The sequence below is a fragment of the Oncorhynchus gorbuscha genome, linkage group LG16 (genome assembly GCF_021184085.1).
Source record: "Oncorhynchus gorbuscha isolate QuinsamMale2020 ecotype Even-year linkage group LG16, OgorEven_v1.0, whole genome shotgun sequence".
Lineage (NCBI taxonomy): Eukaryota > Metazoa > Chordata > Actinopteri > Salmoniformes > Salmonidae > Oncorhynchus > Oncorhynchus gorbuscha.
The window spans coordinates 37,779,892-37,800,542 of NC_060188.1; the positions used below are offsets into that span (position 1 = coordinate 37,779,892).

General features: G+C 43.7%; 1 protein-coding gene across 1 annotated transcript in view; it reads left to right on the forward strand.

Annotated features, from left to right (window-relative positions):
• Window positions 1–208: 208 nt before the first annotated feature.
• ccnjl (cyclin J-like) overlaps window positions 209–20,651 on the forward strand; it is a 37,850-nt gene continuing 17,407 nt past the window's right edge. The window contains exons 1-3 of the mRNA XM_046303804.1: window positions 209–483; window positions 1,095–1,196; window positions 10,071–10,281. Coding sequence (XP_046159760.1) covers window positions 1,128–1,196; window positions 10,071–10,281 — 280 coding nt within the window. The 5' untranslated portion in view covers window positions 209–483; window positions 1,095–1,127. The remainder of the gene's footprint in view (window positions 484–1,094; window positions 1,197–10,070; window positions 10,282–20,651) is intronic.

The window sequence follows — 20,651 nt, forward strand, 5'->3', positions numbered from 1 at the left end:
TGTACCACCATCGTTCAATAGTTTAATGTATTTTCAAATAGGCCTGATCTCCCCAGAATATAAAACACGAAGTTCAAAATCTGTAACAATGTAGCCTACAAGTATGGATGTTACATAGAATTATCCACCCCAATATTATTTTAGTTGAAGGCGCTATCTTTATATGCAGAGACCATTCCAGTTTTTCTCCATACTAAAAGGGAGAGCGGCGTGTGGTTAGTTGTCTGACCGAGTTCCATTGAGAGCGAGGATCACATCACAGGGGGCGAATGAAGAGGGGCGTAAATAAAAACAAACATAATTCAACCACAATATCCCGGTCTTTAGGTGTGGGTTCTTGACGATTAAACTAAGAGTTTGTTATTTTGCTGATATTTTCCTGTTGGGAAACTGTCGGCTAAGGATTTAATCTCAGATTGCAGCTGGTCTGAAACAAAGGAGTCGGGGACTCCGGAGTGTTCAGTGGTAAAAGCAGGTTGAAAGGTAATGTTTTAATAGATATTAGCCTACAAATCCAGCATATAACTAGTTTTGCACGTTGTGGACTAACCTTTCCATCAGTTTCCGTTGTACAGTCATGTTGCGTTGAACAATTCTCAGAAATATCCGATTGGTAGTTCGTAACTTTCTAGCGGTTAGGTGAATTGCCACACGTGGTAAATTAAGCCAAGTAACAATTTATGTGAACGAAGCCGACAATTTACATGTGTTTGAACATTGGCATACCTTTTGCAATACCGATTGTGAGTGAGGTGCTTGCTTTTTAGATTGGCTAATGTTGTAGGGTAGCCTACATATTCATTTAATTACCCAAGTGAAATAAACTGCAATCCGCTAGAGCGGATTGGTGGTTTCTTAACTCGATGACTGCACACGTCCAACATACTACTATGACAGTTTGAGTGCATTATTTTTGCTGCAAAATCCAAATGGTTTGGGTACCACTATAATAACGCATTAACTCATACAACAATTCAAGTTAAACGTGTCAGTTTTCCTACATTTGCCATGATGAATGAGATGATACCAGTGATGTAGAATCGTCTGGACAGGGATCTAATCAGTTTCTGGACACTGCTTGATGTTTTCCTCAGGGTGGACCGTGGGCACGACTCACTACTGGCAAGATGGAACGGGAGGGGCAGTGGTGGAAGAGCCAGCTCGCTGCAGACATCCACCAGTCTTTACGAATAAAGGTGAACGTCTCATTTCTATTCTTTGATGGTTCTTGACATCTTTTTCTTCCGCAGCAAACATGGTGCTTAGTTGAATTACACAAATACCATAACAACAACAACAAACTATTTCCAGTAGCGAGCTCATCTATTCCTTGCTGTCTTCGATGCTAAAGTGTGAAATGTCACCTCCCCCTGTAACGATTGAGGTGGTTATCCCTGTTTGATTATCAGAACCTCTTCCACAGCATGGGACACATTTTATGTTAATGGTACACATAGATGCACTTATCTAACTCATTGTGTTATTCTATTTTAGATCAGGATTTCCACCATCCATCAGGGATTGACACTTAATCTGTGAACAATGATAAACTCCGAAACGTCTTGAAATAGAGATTAATTGAACTCGTCCTAAATGGTAATTTGTCAAATTGACAATGCTTATTTTGAGCAAATGCTGGGCATATGAGCTGATGCCTCCAGCTAAACTAAGAGGAGATCTGTGTTGTGTTCGGATGGGTGGAAGAGGTTTGTTCTAGGCAAACGTTGGGTTGTTGTTTGTCTGTGTTGACTGGATTAGGGAGCACAGAGGACCTGACTTCTCCACTCTGCTGCTTTTTGACTGTAACACCAGTGTGTTACACTTAAGCAATAAGGCCCAAGGGGGTGTGGTATATGGCCAATATACCACTGCGAAGGGCTGTTCTTATGCATGATGCAACACGGCGTGCCTGGATACAGCCCTGGTTTATTGGCCTTGTACCACAAACCCCCGAGGTGCCTTATTGCTATTATAAACTGGTTACCAACGTAATTAGAGCAGTAAAAATAAATGTTTTGTCATATCCGTGGAATACACTTGGGAAATTGTGTTTCCATAGCTAGGGCTGACTGTGAGGACTTTTGTGAAGAGCAGAATCAACAACCTCAGCATAATTAAAACAGCTTCTTTGTGAGAAGGTGTAACCTCACAGTTAGCCAATGTTATGCAAATACCAGCTGAAAAGTACCATTGGCCCTGCCTTGGCCCCAACTTAGAGCAGGCCCGCCGGAGCTATGGCTCAGTGAGACACGGGTGCCGGCCCGCGTAGTTCCTCTGTGGAAATGTGCCAACATGGCTCGCTCTGGCTGTTTGTGGCTGTTTATAGCCCGGCTGTATATCATGCCCACTTCCTGTAGGAACTGCTAAGTGGAAGCTCTTTGTCTGTATGTGGAGCATTTGCTTTTATCCTGATTCCAGTACTGCTCTCTTGCCAAAGACTCAACATTATTATACTGAACAAAAATATAAACGCAACATGCAAAGTGTAATGTTTCATGAGTTGAAATAAAAGATCCCAGAAAGCCTTGTTCTGGGGACAATAAAAGGCCACAACACAATGCCACAGATGTCTCAAGTTTTGAAGGAGTGTGGAGTGTCCACCAGAGCTGTTGCCAGAGAATTGAATGTTCATTTCTCCACTATAACCTGCCTCCAACGTCGTGTTAGAGAATTTGTCAGTATATCCGAGCAGCCTCACAACCAGCGACCACCACGTTTAACCTTGCCAGTCCAGGACCTCAACATTCAGCTTCTTCACCTGTGGGATAGTCTGAGTCCAGCCATCCTGACTGCTAATGAAACTGAGTAGTATTTCTGTCTGCAATAAAGCACTTTTTGGGGGGAAAACTCAGTTTGATTGGCTGGGCCTGGCTCCCAAGTTGGTGGGCCTATGCCTGGCTACACCCTTGCTCAGTCATGTGAAATCCATAGATTAGGGCCAAATTAATTTATTTCAATTTACTGGTTTCCTTATGTGAAGTGTAACTCAGTAAAATCGTTGAAATTGCTGCATGTTGTTTTTATATTTTTGTTCAGTACAGATATGAAGTCTCTCTCGTCCTGCCTGTTATACAATAGCTAAACACATTGACCTAAAACAGCGACAGATAATGGGGCTGAAGTGATGTATGACTTTATGCTGACATTCCTTGTTCATCGTGACGGAATGCAATCTCCAGAGCTTTGATGTTAACACACCACCCTAGTTTGAAAAAATCTACATGCTGGCCAGATCTGATTTTATCACCAGCTATTGAAATAGAATATGACAGGCGAAACCTCACATATAGCATTTTCTTCACTGAATAAATACTACAGCAAATGGATGAATAAGCGCTAAAACCAGGTGATTTTACCACAGGGACAGTGTAAAGTAACCCATTACAACTGCTCTTGTTACTGAAATTGACTAGTTTTTCCGAGTACTTGTACGTTTTTGAGGAATTTTGAAAGTCAGTCATTTTACTTGAGTAAAATTGTATATAAATAACAGTACTTCTTCTTGAGTAGGATATCTCAGTACTCTCTCCACCCTTTTTAAAATTGCTTTGAATGTTTAAACCCTGTCAAACTGCAGCAACCTTGTACTTGTTCATATGAGTTCTATTTTAAAACTAAACTAATTGGGGGGGGGGTCCTTTACACGTACAAAGAGAGACAAGAGACAAGAACTGCGATTGAACAATAGAACTAACAGGTCTGAGCTTGCTTTACGCAGGCTTGCATCTTGTAGGCCTTTGCATCTGTAATTGAAAAGTTACTCACACAGTATGTCATCACTATGGTGTTGATTAATTAATTCCAGTCATCAAGTCCAGTCTAGTTTGGGATTGAAAAGTCCTAGGTAGCCTAGCCACCCAACGTTTGAATATAAACCAAATTTCGTCACATTCACGTTTTCTATTAGCACAAATAAATGAGCCTGTTTTAGGCTATAATTACAGTACATAGCTTAGGCTATAAATGCATGATGTTACTGCTTCGGTTTCCCTTGGCCAGAGGGGATCAGATTACATAGGCTTCTCTAGGCTACCTGCAGCTGTCGTTTGTTATCAGTACCCTACAGTTGATCAGACTGAAGCACAGATTAATTGAGCACGAGTTGACAAATCATGAGGAAAATTTATAAAATGTAATGTGCACAAGACATCGCTCTACTGCTGTATATGTACAATTATAAACTGGGTGGTTTGAGCACTGAATGCTGATTGGCTCACAGTCGTGTTATATCAGGCCATATATCACGGGTATGACAAACATTTATTTTTACTGCTCTAATTACATTGGAAACCTGTTTATAATAGCAATAAGACACCTTGGGGGTTTGTGGTTTATGGCCAATATACCACGGCTAAGGGCTGTATCCAGGCACTCCTCGTTGTGTTTTGCGTAAGAACAGCCCATAGCCATAGTATATTGGCCATATACCACACCACCCCGGGCTTTATTGCTAAGGTATATCAGTCACCAGTGACTTCATCAGCTGCCTGTTGCTAGCTCGCTTCGCTGACAAACACAGGGATCAAATTTTGCTAGCTATCTGAATTTTTTCTAAAAGTTAATGTCCCAATTTTGTAAAAACGTTCATACCTGTAGTCTAAACAATTGTGCTTTGTCCCTTTTTTTCAATACTTTTGTGTCTATTTTTTATTAAACCAAATTAAGTGCTGGGGCAGAAGCCAGTTCAACACACGTTTGCTGGCGGCCCTGCTGTGCTGATCTCTGCAACATGGACAGACGGAAATCGCCACACGATTCTACAAATTAAAAAAGTATATGTATGATCTTTTGAGACAGAAACTTTACATTATTAGATATTACGACATATGGGTAGGACATTTCAATACTCGTTCTACCCCTGGACAAGGGCATGGTGTTTTATGAGAGCTTGATGCACAAACCATTCTTTCCCACTGACTGTTGCTATGGAGGCCTTTACCTCTGTCGTCTACTCACCGAAGGATGTTCAATGTATTAATAGCACTTCTCTGCAGGAAGACAGTTTTTTTTCTGCTGGGTTGTACTCTACATGACTAAAAGTATGTGGATACCCGCTCTTCGAACATCTCATGCCAAAATCATGGGCATTAATATGGAGTTGGTCCCCCCTTTGCTGTTATAACAGCCTCCACTCTTCTGGGAAGGCTTTCCACTAGATGTTTGAACATTGCTGCAGGGACTTGCATTCAGCCACAAGGCAATTCCTCCTCTACCAAACTTTTCAGTTGGCACTATGCATACGGGCAGGTAGCGTTCTCCTGGCATCCGCCAAACCCAGAGAACTTGTTTCCACTGCTCCAGAGTCCAATGGCAGCAAGCTTTACACCACTCCAGCAGATTTTTAGCATTGCACATGGTGAGCTTAGGCTTGTGTGTGTGGCTGCTTGGCCATGGAAACCAATTTAATTTTTTTAAATGAACTTGGCAGTCCTGTTCTGTGAGCTTATGTGGCCTACCACCTTGCGGCGGATCCGTTGTTGCTCCTAGACTTTTCCACTTCACAATAACAGCATTTACAGTTGACCAGGGCAGACATTTGACAAACTGACTCTGGGGTAGTGGGTGCTAAGATTCTGATGGGTTTAATAACATCATCATACTTGCACAAAATTATTGTTGAATTGTGGAAGGGAATTTATTAATGAATTGGAAATTCAAAATCACTAATGTTATTGTTCCACTTGTGAACCTCATTATTGTGAAAATGCAATAAGCAGAGCGGCAACAAATGAAGCAACACAAATGAAGCAACACAAAAGTACACAAAAGTAACTGCTTCAAATGAGTGGATTCGACTATTTCAGCCACACCTGTTGCTGACAGGTGTATAAAAAATGAGCACACAGCCGTGCAATCTCCATAGACAAATATTGTCAGTAGAATGGCCTTACTGAAGAGCTCAGTGACTTTCAATGTGGCACTGTCATAGGATGCCTCCTTTCCAACAAGTCAGTTTGTCAAATGTCTGCCCTGCTAGAGCTGTCCCGGTCAACTGTAAGTGATATTATTGTGAAGTGGAAAAGTCTAGGAGCAGTAATGGCTCAGCTGCGAAGCGGTAGGCCACACAAGCTCACAGAATGGGAGTGCTGAAGTGCATAGTACGTAAAATGTCTGTCCTCTGTTGCAACACTACCGAGTTCCAAACTTCCCCTGGAAGCAACGTCAGAACAAGAACTGTTTGTCGGGAGCTTCATGAAATGGGATTCCATTGCCGAGCATCCGCACAGAAGCCTAAGATCTACATGCGCAATGCCAAGCGTCAGCTGGAGTGGTGTAAGGCTCGCCGCCGTTGGAATCTGGAGCAGTGGAAACGCGTTCTCTAGAGTGATAAACCATCTGGCAGTCCGACGGACAAATCTGGGTTTGGCGGATACCAGAAGAACGCTACCTGCCCCAATGCCAACGGTAAAGTTTGGTGAAGGAGGAATAATGGTCGGGGGCTGTTTTTCATGGTTTGGACTAGGCCCCTTAGTTCCAGTGAAGGGAAATCTTAATGCTACTGCATACAATGACATACTAGACGATTCTGTGCTTCCATATATGTAGCAACAGTTTGGGGAAGACCCTTTCCTGTTTCAGCTTGACAATGCCCACGTGCACAAAGCGAGGTCCATACAGAAATGGTTTGTCAAGATCGGTGTGGAAGAACTTGACTGGCCTGCACAGAGCCCTGACCTCAACCCCATTGAACACATTTACATACATTTACATTTAAGTCATTTAGCAGACGCTCTTATCCAGAGCGACATACAAATTGGTGCATTCACCTTATGACATCCAGTGGAACAGTCACTTTACAATAGTGCATCTAAATCTTAAAGGGGGGGGGTGAGAGGGAATACTTATCCTATCCTAGGTATTCCTTAAAGAGGTGGGGTTTCAGGTGTCTCCGGAAGGTGGTGATTGACTCCGCTGTCCTGGCGTCGTGAGGGAGTTTGTTCCACCATTGGGGGGCCAGAGCAGCGAACAGTTTAGACTGGGCTGAGCGGGAGCTGTACTTCCTCAGTGGTAGGGAGGCGAGCAGGCCAGAGGTGGATGAACGCAGTGCCCTTGTTTGGGTGTAGGGCCTGATCAGAGCCTGGAGGTACTGAGGTGCCGTTCCCCTCACAGCTCCGTAGGCAAGCACCATGGTCTTGTAGCGGATGTGAGCTTCAACTGGAGGCCAGTGGAGAGAACGGAGGAGCGGAGTGACGTGAGAGAACTTGGGAAGGTTGAACACCAGACGGGCTGCGGCGTTCTGGATGAGTTGAAGGGGTTTAATGGCACAGGCAGGGAGCCCAGCCAACAGCGAGTTGCAGTAATCCAGACGGGAGATGACAAGTGCCTGGATTAGGACCTGCACCGCTTCCTGTGTGAGGCAGGGTCGTACTCTGCGGATGTTGTAGAGCATGAACCTACAGGAACGGGCCACCGCCTTGATGTTGGTTGAGAACGACAGGGTGTTGTCCAGGATCACACCAAGGTTCTTAGCGCTCTGGGAGGAGGACACAATGGAGTTGTCAACCGTGATGGCGAGATCATGGAATGGGCAGTCCTTCCCCGGGAGGAAGAGCAGCTCCGTCTTGCCGAGGTTCAGCTTGAGGTGGTGATCCGTCATCCACACTGATATGTCTGCCAGACATGCAGAGATGCGATTCGCCACCTGGTCATCAGAAGGGGGAAAGGAGAAGATTAGTTGTGTGTCGTCTGCATAGCAATGATAGGAGAGACCATGTGAGGTTATGACAGAGCCAAGTGACTTGGTGTATAGCGAGAATAGGAGAGGGCCTAGAACAGAGCCCTGGGGGACACCAGTGGTGAGAGCGCGTGGTGAGGAGACAGATTCTTGCCACGCCACCTGGTAGGAGCGACCTGTCAGGTAGGACGCAATCCAAGCGTGGGCCGCGCCGGAGATGCCCAACTCGGAGAGGGTTGAGAGGAGGATCTGATGGTTCACAGTATCGAAGGCAGCCGATAGATCTAGAAGGATGAGAGCAGAGGAGAGAGAGTTAGCTTTAGCAGTGCGGAGCGCCTCCGTGATACAGAGGAGAGCACTCTCAGTTGAATGACTAGTCTTGAAACCTGACTGATTTGGATCAAGAAGGTCATTCAGAGAGATAGCGGGAGAGCTGGCCAAGGACGGCACGTTCAAGAGTTTTGGAGAGAAAAGAAAGAAGGGATACTGGTCTGTAATTGTTGACATCGGAGGGATCGAGTGTAGCTTTTTTCAGAAGGGGTGCAACTCTCGCTCTCTTGAAGACGGAAGGGACGTAGCCAGTGGTCAGGGATGAGTTGATGAGCGAGGTGAGGTAAGGGAGAAGGTCTCCAGAAATGGTCTGGAGAAGAGGGGAGGGGATAGGGTCAAGCGGGCAGGTTGTTGGGCGGCCGGCCGTCACAAGACGCGAGATTTCATCTGGAGAGAGAGGGGAGAAAGAGGTCAGAGCACAGGGTAGGGCAGTGTGAGCAGAACCAGCGGTGTCGTTTGACTTAGCAAACGAGGATCGGATGTCGTCGACCTTCTTTTCAAAATGGTTGACGAAGTCGTCTGCAGAGAGGGGGAGGGGGGGGGGAGAGGAGGATTCAGGAGGGAGGAGAAGGTGGCAAAGAGCTTCCTAGGGTTAGAGGCAGATGCTTGGAATTTAGCGTGGTAGAAAGTGGCTTTAGCAGCAGAGACAGAGGAGGAAAATGTAGAGAGGAGGGAGTGAAAGGATGCCAGGTCCGCAGGGAGGCGAGTTTTCCTCCATTTCCGCTCGGCTGCCCGGAGCCCTGTTCTGTGAGCTCGCAATGAGTCATCGAGCCACGGAGCGGGAGGGGAGGACCGAGCCGGCCTGGAGGATAGGGGACATAGAGAGTCAAAGGATGCAGAGAGGGTGGAGAGGAGGGTTGAGGAGGCAGAATCAGGAGATAGGTTGGAGAAGGTTTGAGCGGAGGGAAGAGATGATAGGATGGAAGAGGAGAGAGTAGCGGGGGAGAGAGAGCGAAGGTTGGGACGGCGCGATACCATCCGAGTAGGGGCAGTGTGGGAGGTGTTGGATGAGAGCGAGAGGGAAAAGGATACAAGGTAGTGGTCGGAGACTTGGAGGGGAGTTGCAATGAGGTTAGTGGAAGAACAGCATCTAGTAAAGATGAGGTCGAGCGTATTGCCTGCCTTGTGAGTAGGGGGGAAGGTGAGAGGGTGAGGTCAAAAGAGGAGAGGAGTGGAAAGAAGGAGGCAGAGAGGAATGAGTCAAAGGTAGACGTGGGGAGGTTAAAGTCGCCCAGAACTGTGAGAGGTGAGCCGTCCTCAGGAAAGGAGCTTAACAAGGCATCAAGCTCATTGATGAACTCTCTGAGGGAACCTGGAGGGCGATAAATGATAAGGATGTTAAGCTTGAAAGGTCTGGTAACTGTGACAGCATGGAATTCAAAGGAGGCGATAGACAGATGGGTAAGGGGGAGAAAGAGAGAATGACCACTTGGGAGAGATGAGGATCCCGGTGCCACCACCCCGCTGACCAGAAGCTCTCGGGGTGTGCGAGAACACGTGGGCGGACGAAGAGAGAGCAGTAGGAGTAGCAGTGTTGTCTGTGGTGATCCATGTTTCCGTTAGTTCCGTTAGTGCCAAGAAGTCGAACACCTTTGGGAGGAATTGGAACGCAGAGTGCGAGCCAGGCCTAATCGCCCAACATCAGTGCCCGACCTCACTAATGCTCTTGTGGTTGAATGGAAGCAAGTCCCCACAGCAATGTTCCAACATCTAGTGGAAATCCTTCCCAGAAGAGTGGAGGCTGTTATAGCAGCAAAGGGGGGGACCATCTCTATATTAATGCCAATGATTTTAGAATGAGATATTTGACGAGCATGTGTCCACATGCCTTTGGTCATGTAGTGTATTTCACAGAGTTTATTGAGCAATATTTTAGGCCCATGGTCAAGAATGGACTGCAGTTTCTTGGCTATGATTGACATTTGAAAGTGGACTCTTTGCACATGCTCTCACATGCCTCCTGACACGGTGCTGTATTTTGTCTGTATACGCAATTCAACTCTGCAGTTTGCAATATCCTTACTCCCTCTCACCCTGTCTCCTCTCGTTTACCTGCTTTCCTCAGGAGCTGAAGTTGCCCACCTACAAGTCCCACTCTCCTCAGATAGGGATGCGGCGTTACTTTGCTGACCTGCTGGCTGTCCTCAGTAACCGCTACCAGCTGTGCCCAGCGGCTCGCCACCTGGCCGTCTACCTCCTGGATTTGTTCATGGACCACTACGACGTGGCAGTCCGCCAGCTCTACATCATTGCCCTCTCCTGCCTCCTCCTAGCCAGTAAGTCAGCTACTGAACTGCTAACAATAGATCTGGTAAAGATGGAACAGCAGTAGGAGTATCTGTGGTACGCATCAAATTATAGTGACAAGTTTCAGATACTTCAGTTATAATGTCCTTCCTTTTTTGAGTAGATTTTGGTTGTTTATTGTTTATTTACTCTTTTAGAGAAAGTTATATTTAAATGTTTTCCACTACATTTTCCCCTACAGATGTTTTTTGTTTTTTAAAATATATATTTTTATGTGGAAAGGAATGCATGGAGAGTGAGCAGCACTACAGCCTATAGTGGGCTTTAAGTGGCTGTAGCTGCGTGGTTTGTCTGAGACATGTTTGGTGACAGCTGTGTGTTTAAGAGGCCATGCCCTCCCCTGGTCCCTCAGACCTCTGTCAGTCACCAAGGGAACTTATCACGTGTACAAACCATGAGGCCTGCGTTACCCACTACCCTTGCCGGCATAGTAATTATAGCTTTTGGAGAGAAGAATCAAATCAAATTGTATGTCACGTGCGTTGAAATACGGTGAAATACTTACTTCCAATCCCTTAACCAAAACTTGATATATTTTTTTTAAACGGCATTGAAGGAAATATTTACTAAATAATCTAAAGTAAAAAGTAACACAATAATGAGGCTATTTACAGGAGTTACCAGTACCAAGTCAATGTGTGGGGGTACAGGTTAGTCGAGGTAATTTGTACATGTAGGTAGGGGTAAAGTGACATTGGATAGGTAATATACAGCGAGTAGCTGCAGTGTAAAAACAAAGGGGGGGGGGGGGTCAATGCAAATTGTTAGGGTAGCCATTTTAATAATTGTCCAACAGTCTTATGGCTTGGGGGTAGAAGCTGTTTAAGGGGCCTTTTTGGGCCTAGACTTGGTGCTCCGGTTACCTCTTGAAGTGGGGTAGCAGAGTGAACACTGACTTGGGAGACTGAAGTCTTTGACAATTTTTGTGGCCTTCCTCAGACACTGCCTAGTATATAGGTCCTGGTTAGTAGGAAGCTTGGCCCCAGAGATGTACTGGGCCGTACGCACTACCCTCTGTAGCGCCTTATGGTCGGATGCCGAGCAGTTGCCATACCAGGTGGTGATGCAACCGGTCAGGATGCTCTCAATGGTGCAGCTGTAGAACTTTTTGAGGATCTGGGGACCCATGCCAAATCTTTTCAGTCTCCTGAGGGGGAATAGGTGTTGTTGTGCCCTATTCACGACTTTCTTGGTGTGTTTGGACCATCATAGTTTGTTGGTGATGTGGACACCAAGGAACTTGAAATTCTTGACACGCCGAACAGCCCCGTCGATGTCAATATAGGGCTGTTTGGCCCTCCTTTTCCTGTAGTCCACGATCATCTCCTTTGTCTTGTTCATGTTGAGGGAGAGGCTGTTGTCCTGGCACCACACTGCCAGGTCTCTGACCTCCCTATAGGCTGTCTCATCGTTTTTGGTGGTCAGGCCTGCCACCATTGTCATCAGCGAACTTAATGATGGTGTTGGAGGCGTGCTTGGGAGTGAACAGGGAGTACAGGAGGGAACTAAGCACGCATCCCTGACGGGTCCCCGTGTTAAGCATCAGCTTGGCAGATGTGTTGTTGCCTAACCTTACCCCCTGGGGGCAGCCCGTCGGGAAGACCAGGATCCACTTGCAGAGGGAGGTGTTGAGTCCCAGGGTCCTTAGCTTAGTGATTAGCTTTGTGGAGACCTCTAGAGAATAGATGGAGATGTAGACTTTATGACTGTCTATATCGGGGAATAATTCCCGTTGCAGTGAAACAACATTTTTGTTGACCAAGTAATTATTATTATTTATGTTTTTTTTATGTTGGGGGTAGTAGAGGTACATCTTCTTTTTTTTAAACGTTTATAAAACATGTACCCACTCATTCATGCTGCCACTCAAAAGAAGAAGAAAAAACTGCAAGTGCATACAGAGTTGAAGTCATAATACATTCAGTATAAACAGGAAAAGAAAGAAAACATAAGTGGGCTTCTACCCCCAACCTCCTCCTTCTTCCACTCCCCCAACCCCACCCAGCCAACATTTTTCAATCCAACCCCCGGAAACCATGTTTCCCACCCCACCTAACAACTCGGTTTGCAGTCACTCCCCAGACCAGCCACCCCCTCCCGGCGACCAGAGAGAACCCTCCCCATACCACCCCTTCCCTGTGGTCCTGAAAGCAAAGAAAGTAAAAAATATTAAAATAGGCAGTGGGGGAAAAAGTACCCAATTGTCATACTTATAAAGATACTTTAATAGAAAATGTAAAAGTGAAAGTCACCCAGTAAAATGCAACTTGGGTATATATATATATATATATATATATATATATATATATATATATATATATATATATATATATATATATATATATATATATATATATATATATATATATATATATATATATATGCCATTTAGCAGACGCTTTTATCCAAAGCGACTTACAGTCATGTGTGCATACATTCTACGTATGGGTGGTCCCGGGAATCGAACCCACTATCCTGGTGTTAAAGCGCCATGCTCTACCAACTGTGCTACAGAAGGACCACAAAAGTCTAAAAGTATTTGGTTTTAAATATCAAGTATCAAAAGTAAAATAATAAATCATTTCAAAGTGCTTATATTAAGGAAACCAGACAGCACAATGTTTTTGTTTATTTATGGATAGCCAGGGGCACACTACAACACTCAGACATAATTTACAAATAAAGCATTTGTGTTTAATGAGTCCGCCAGATCAGAGGGAGTAGGGATGACCAGGGATGTTCTCTTGATAAGCATTCAATATGTAAAGAGTACTTTTGAGTTTCGGGGAAAATGTATGGAGTATAAAGTATTATTTCCTTTAGGAATGTAGTGAAGTAAAAATTGTCAAAACCCCCAGAAAACTATTTAAGTATCATTAATTAAGTGCTTTACACCACTGAAAATAGGTACAGTGGCAAGAAAAAGTATGTGAACCCTTTGGAATTACCTGGATTTCTGCATAAATTGGTCATATAATTTGATCTGATCTTCGTCTAAGTCACAACAATAGACACACACTGTCTGCTTAAACTAATAACACACAAACAATTATACATTTTCGTGTCTTTATTGAACACACCATGTACACAAATAATTACGTGTTGACCCTCCTTTGGCAGCAATAAACTCAATCAAATGTTTTCTGTAGTTGAGAATCAGACCTGCACAACGGTCAGGAGGAATTTTGGACCATTCATCTTTACGAAACTGTTTCATTTCAGCAATATTCTTAAGCTGTCTGGTGTGAACCACTCTCGGGGTCATGCCACAGCATTTTAAATCGTGTTGAGGTCAGGACTCTGACTGGGCCACTCCAGAACGTGTATTTTCTTCTGTTGAAGCCATTCTGTTGGCTTTACTTCTGTGTTTTGCATCCTTGTCCAGTTGCATCACCCATCTTTTGTTGAGCTTCAATTGGTGCACAGATATCCCAACATTCTCCTGCAACATGTCTTGATAAACTTGGGAATTCATTTTTCCGTCGATGATAGCAAGCTGTCCAGGCCCTGAGGCAGCGAAGCAGCCCCAAACCATGATGCTCCCTCTACCATAATTTACAGTTGGGATGAGATTTTGATGTTGGTGTGATGTGCCTTTTTTTCTCCACAAACAGTGCTGTGTGTTCCTTCCAAACAACTCAACTGTAGTTTCATCTGTCCACAGAATATTTTGCCAGAAGTTCTGTGGAACAACCAGGTGCTCTATTGCAAACTTCAGACGTGCAGCAATGCTTCTTTTGGATTGCAGTGGCTTCTTCCGTGGTGTCCTCCCATGAACACTTGTTTAGTGTTTTGCATATCATAGACTCGTCGACAGAGATGTTAGCATGTTCCAGAGATTTCTGTAAGGCTTTAGCTGACACTAGGATTCTTCTTAACCTCATTGAGCATTCTGCTCTTTTCTCTTACAGTCATTTTTGCAGGACGCCCACTCCTAGGGAGAGTAGCAACAGTTATGAAATTTCTCAATTTCTCCACAACCCCTTTGCAGTTTAATGCAAGTCAACAATTCTTAATCTTAGGTCTTCTGAGATATCTTTTGTTCGAGGCATGGTTCACATTAGGCAATGCTTCATGTGAATAGCAAACAAATTTATTAAAATTTTTATAGGGCACAGGTCAGCTGACTCCTGACTCCAATGAGCTTTTTCATTAGCCTAGGAGCTCACATGCTTTTTCCAACCTACACTGGAAATGTTTAAATGATGTATTCAATATAGACAAGAAAAATACAATAATTTGTGTGTTATTAGTTTAAGCACACTGTGTTCATCTATTGTTGTGACTAAGATGAAGGTCAGATCAAATTTTCTGACTAATTTATGCAGAAATCCAGGTAATTTCAAAAGGTTCACATACTTTTTCTTGCCACTATGTATGTGTTGGGCTTTATAAATGGTTTATTTTTATGTGTTAGGCTTTAGCTGACATTATTCTTTACAGAGTCAAGTATATTTGTCCAGGCCTCAATTGTTCCTTGACTAGGACCATTCATTCTCGCTGTAGATAATTTGAAAGTTATAACTTCTAATAATAATAATAATAATAATAATAATTCCCAAAGGCTGGAGCGTAGACCTTCTTTGCTCCAGTAGTGCTCAGTTCACGAGCTCAGAGCATGCCCGGCCCAACATGCATTTGTAGTCTACTTGTGTGCCCCTTGCTTTAGCTACTGTCATGGAGTTTGCTAAATATTGCCATTAAGAAACTGATCAAACACACAGGTGCAAAATCAAGGTGACCAACAAGGATGAGGAGCCAGAGAGGGAGTGCGTTGATGTAATGTCCACAACTAAATAATCATTGTGGAATCTGAAAAGACTCATATCTCGAAAGCATGATGGTGTACTTACTACGCCCACTTACTGAAAGGAAGGAATGAGGTGGGTAGCTAATTGTGTCATTGTAGCAAAGTATTTATAAACAAAAAAAGCTGATATTTTTAGGAATCCTTCATTTTTGTTCTATTATCTAGGCCTGGCATATTCCAACTTTCAAGGAGCTTTCCGTTTTGATTGGGTTATTTTTCCTAAAAACCTTTAGGCCTACCTATAAGGGTGTTTACCTCCACTGTACTCGCATCCTACAATACCCTTGTCTGTACATTAAGGTGTGAATCTATTCTACTACGCCCAGAAATCTGCTCCTTTAATTCTCTGTTCCCAATGCACAAGACAACCAGTTCTGTAGCCGTACCCATATCCTACTCATCCTCTGTTCCTCTGGTGATGTAGAGGTTAACCCAGGCCCTGTAGACCCGAGTACCACACCAATTCCCCAGGCGCTATCATTTGTTGACTTCTGTAACCATAAAAGCATTGGTTTCATGCCTGTTAACATCAGAAGCCTCCTCCCTAAGTTTGTTTTATTCACTGCTTTAGTACACTCCACCAACCATACTGTCCTAGCCGTGTCTGAATCCTGGCTTAGGAAGACCACCAAAAATTCTGAAATTTCCATCCCCAACTACAAACGTTTCCGCCAAGATAGAGCTGCCAAAGGGGGTGGAGTCACAATCTTCTGCAGATATAGTCTGCTGAGTTCTGTCATGCTATCCAGGTCTGTGCCCAAACAGTTCAAGCTTCTACTTTTATAAATTCCACCATTGCAGAAATAAATCTCTCACTGTTGCCGCTTGTTATAGACCCCCCCTCAGGCCCCAGCTGTGCCATGGACTCCATGTGTCAATTGATTGCCCCCCATTTATCTTGTAGAACTAAGAACAGATATACAGTTGAAGTCGGAGGTTTACATACACCTTAGTCAAATACATTTAAATTCAGTTTTTCCACAATTCCTGACATTTAATCCTAGTACAAATTCCCTGTTTTAGGTCAGTTAGGATCACCTCTTTATTTTAAGAATGTGAAATGTCAGAATATTAGTAGAGAGTGATTTATTTCAGCTTTTATTTATTTCATCTCATTCCCAATGGGTCAGAAGTTTAAATCCACTCAATTAGTATTTGGTAGCATTGCCTTTTAAATAGTTTAACTTGGGTCAAACGTTTCGGGTAGCCTTCTACAAGCTTCCAACAATAAGTTGGGTGAATTTTGGCCCATTCCTCCTGACAGAGCTGGTGTAACTGAGTCAGGTTTGTAGGCCTCCTTGCTCACACGCTTTTTCAGTTCTGCCCACAAATCTTCTATATGATTGAGGTCAGGGCTTTGTGATTGCCACTCCAATATCTTAAGCCATTTTGCCACAACTTTGGAAGTCTGCTTTTGATCATTGTCCATTTGGAAGACCCATTTGAGACCAAGCTTTAACTTCCTGACTGATGTCTTGAGATGTTGCTTCAATATATCACCTTATTTTTCCTATCTCATGATGCCATCTATTTTGTGAAGTGCACCAGTCCCTCCTGCGTCAAAGCACCCCCACAACATGATTCTGCCACCCCCGTGCTTCACGGTTGGGATGGTGTTCTTTGGCTTGCAAGCCTCCCGCTTTTTTCCTCCAAAGAGAACAATGGTCATTATGGCCAAACAGTTCTATTTTGGTTTTATCAGACCAGAGGAAATTTCTAAAAAAATAAATAAATAAAAAACTATCTTTGTCCTCATGTGCAGTTGCAAACCGTAGTCTGGCTTTTTTATGGCGGTTTTGGAGCAGTTGCTTCTTCCTTGCTGAGCGGCTTTTCAGGTTAGGTCGATATGGGACCCGTTTTACTGTGGATACTTTTAGATACTTTTGTACCTGTATACTCCAGCATCTTCAAAACGCCCTTTGCTGCTGTTCTGGGATTGATTTGCACTTTCATCTCTAGGAGACAGAACGCGTCTCCTTCCTGAGCGGTATGACGGCAGCGTGGTCCCATGGTGTTTATACTTGCATACTATTGTTTGTACAGATGAACATGATATACCTTCAGGCGTTTGGAAATTGCTCACAAGGATGATCAAGACTTGTGGAGGTCTGTAAAAATTCATTTTGATTTTCCCATGATGTAGGCTTTGAAATACATCCACATGTACACCTCCAATTGACTCAAATGATGTCAATAAGCATATTAGAAGCTTCTAAAGCCATGACATAATTTTCTGAAATTTTCCAAGCTGTTTAAAGGCACAGTCAACTTAATGTATGTAAACTTCTGACCCACTGGAATTGTGATACAGTGAATTATAAGTGAAATAATCTGTCTGTAAACATTGTTGGGAAACTGACTTGTCATGCACAAAGTAGATGCCTAAACCGACTTGCCAAAACTATAGTTTGTTAAAACCGGTAGCGTCCCACCTGACTAATATCCAGGGAAATTGCAGAGCGCCAAATTCAGAAACAGAAATATTGATTATAAAAATTCAGAAAACATACAAGTGTTATACATAGGTTTAAAGATGAACTTCTTGTGAATCCAACCACGGTGTCAGATTTCAGAACGTTTGTTCGATAAAGTCTGTCTTTATATCCAAAAACCTGTTTTGTTCGCACGTTTTCTTCAGTAATCCACAGGCTCTAACGCAGTCACAGCAGGCAGACAAAAATTCAAATTGTATCTGTAAAGGTCATAGAAACATGTCAAACGATGTTTATATTCAATCCTCAGGTTGTTTTTAGTCTAAATAATCGATAATATTTAAACCGGACAATAACGTTGTCAACATAAAAGGTAAATAAGAAAGGCGCACTCTCGGGATTGGACATGAAAAAGCTCTGTGACACTTTAGGATACAGTCATTCAGATTGATCTTACTCCCTAATTTCACCAGAGGTGAAAATAGTGCCCCCTACCCTAGAGAAGTTTTAACAAGAAATTTGTGGAGTGGTGTAAAAACTAGTTTTAATGACTCCAACCTAAATGTATGTAAACTTCCGACTTCACTCCAGACTTGACTGACCTTGACCAGTACAAAAACATCCTGTGGCGTACTGCATTAGCATGGAATAGTCTCCACGATATGCAACTTTTCAGGGAAGTTAGGAATCAATATACACAGTCAGTTAGGAAAGCAAAGGCTAGCTTTTTCAAACAGAGATTTGCATCCTGTAGTACAATTTCCAAAAGGTTTTGGAGCACCTCCTCCCAGCTGCCCACTGCACTGAGGCTAAGAAACACTGTCGCCAACAATAAATTTACGATAATCGATATTTTCAATAAGCATTTTTCTACGGCTGGCCATGCTTTCCACCTGGCTACCCCTAACCCAGCCAACAACTCTGCAACCCCCTGCAGCAACTTGCCCAAGCCCCCCCCCCGCTTCTCCTTCACCCAAATCCAGATAGTTGATGTTCTGAAAGAGCTGCAAGATCTGGACCCTCTCTTTCTAAAAATTATCTGCCGCAATTATTGCAACCCTATCCTGTTCAACCTCGCTTTCGTATCGTCTGAGATCCCCAAAGATTGGAAAGCTGCTGCTGTCATCCCTCTCTTCAAAGGGGGAGAAACTCTAGAACCAAACTGTTATAGACCTATATCCATCCTGCCCTGCCTTTTCTAAAGTCTTCGAAATCCAAGTTAACAAACAGATCACCGACCATTTCGAATCCCACCGTACCTTCTCCGCTATGCAATCTGGTTTCCGAGCTGGTCATGGGTGCACCTCAGCCACGTTCAAGGTCCTAAACGATACCATAACCACCATCGATTAACTCTGTCAATCACCACATTCTTATCGGCAGACTCGATAGCCTTGGTTTCTCAAATGACTGCCTCGCCTGGTTCACCAACTACTTCTCAGATAGTTCAGTGTGTCAAATTGGAGGACCTCTTGTCCGGATCTCTGGCAGTCTCTATGGGGGTGCCACAGAGTTCAATTCTCGGGCCGACTCTTTTCTCTGTATTTTTCAATGTCGCTTTTGCTGCTTGTGATTCTCTGATCCACCTCCTACGCAGACGACACCATTCTGTATTCTTCTTGCCCTTCCTTCGACACTGTGTTAACAAACCTCCAGGGGAGCTTCAATGCCATACAACACTCCTTCCGTGGCCTCCAACTGCTCTTAAATGCTAGTAAAACTAAATGCATGCTCTTCAACCGATTACTACCCGCACCCTCCTACCTGTCTAGCATCACTACTCTGCACGGTTCTGACTCTGTGGACAACTACAAATACCTAGGTGTCTAGATAGACTGTAAACTCTCCTTCCAGACTCACATTAAGCACCTCCAATCCAGAATTAAATCTCGGATCTGCTTCCTATTTCGCAAACAAAGCCTCCTTCACTCATTCTGCCAAACATACCCTCGTAAAACTGACTATCCTGCTGATCCTTGACTTCGGTGATGTCATTTACAAAATAGCCTCCAGCACTCTACTCAGTAAATCAGTGACATCCAGATTTTCACCAATGCCCCATATACTACCCACAACTGCGATCTGTATGCTCTCGTTGGCTGGCCCTCACTTCATATTCGTCGCTAAACCCACTGGCTCCAGGTCATCTATAAGTCTTTGTTAGGTTAAGCCCCACCTTATCTCAGCTCACTGGTCACCATAGCAACACCCACCCGTAGCACACACTCCAGCAGTTATATTTCACTGGTCGTCCCCAAAGCCAGCTCCTTCTTTGGCCTCCTTTCCTTCCAGTTCTCTGCTGCCAATGACTGGAACGAATTTCAAACATCACTGAAGCTGGTGACTCATATCTCCCTCTCTAACTATAAGCGTCAGCTGTCAGAGCAGCTTACCGATCACTGCACCTATACACAGCCCATCTGTAAATAGCCCATCCAACTACCTGATCCCTATATTGTTATTTATTTTTGCTCTTTTGCACCACATTGTCTCTACTTGCACATCATCATCTGCACATTTATCACTCCAGTGTTAATGCTAAATTGTATTTTTGTTCACCTCTATGGCCTATTTATTGCCTTACCTCTCTAATCTTACTACATTTGTACACACTGTATATATACTTTTCTATTGTGTTATTGACTATATGTTTGTTTATCCCATGTGTAACTCTGTGTTGTTTTTATACTTTATTTTGGCCAGGTCGCAGTTCTAAATGAGATTGTTCTCAACTGACCTACTTGGTTAAATAAAGGTGAAAATAAATGAAAAGTTTAGCATCCCCGGTGGCTCTGCAAGCGCAGAGAAGATATCCTCCACTGCTGGCCTGCCCCCCAGACACCATCACATGAGCCTGAATTCATTTCTAAAAATGAATTCAAAGGCACTGTAAACTGAGTTTAATAAGGCATCTTTTGTTAATCACAGCCTATATACACAATTTATAGACTAATGATTGAATACAACAAAATGTTGTTTAAATGCTGAGCGCTTAATGTCCCTGACTTCCTAGTGTGTCACACTCGCGAATGCTTCACAATGCATTTCTTTGTAGGCTATAGCCTTGAAATAATATAGCCTAAATAATTCAATTCCG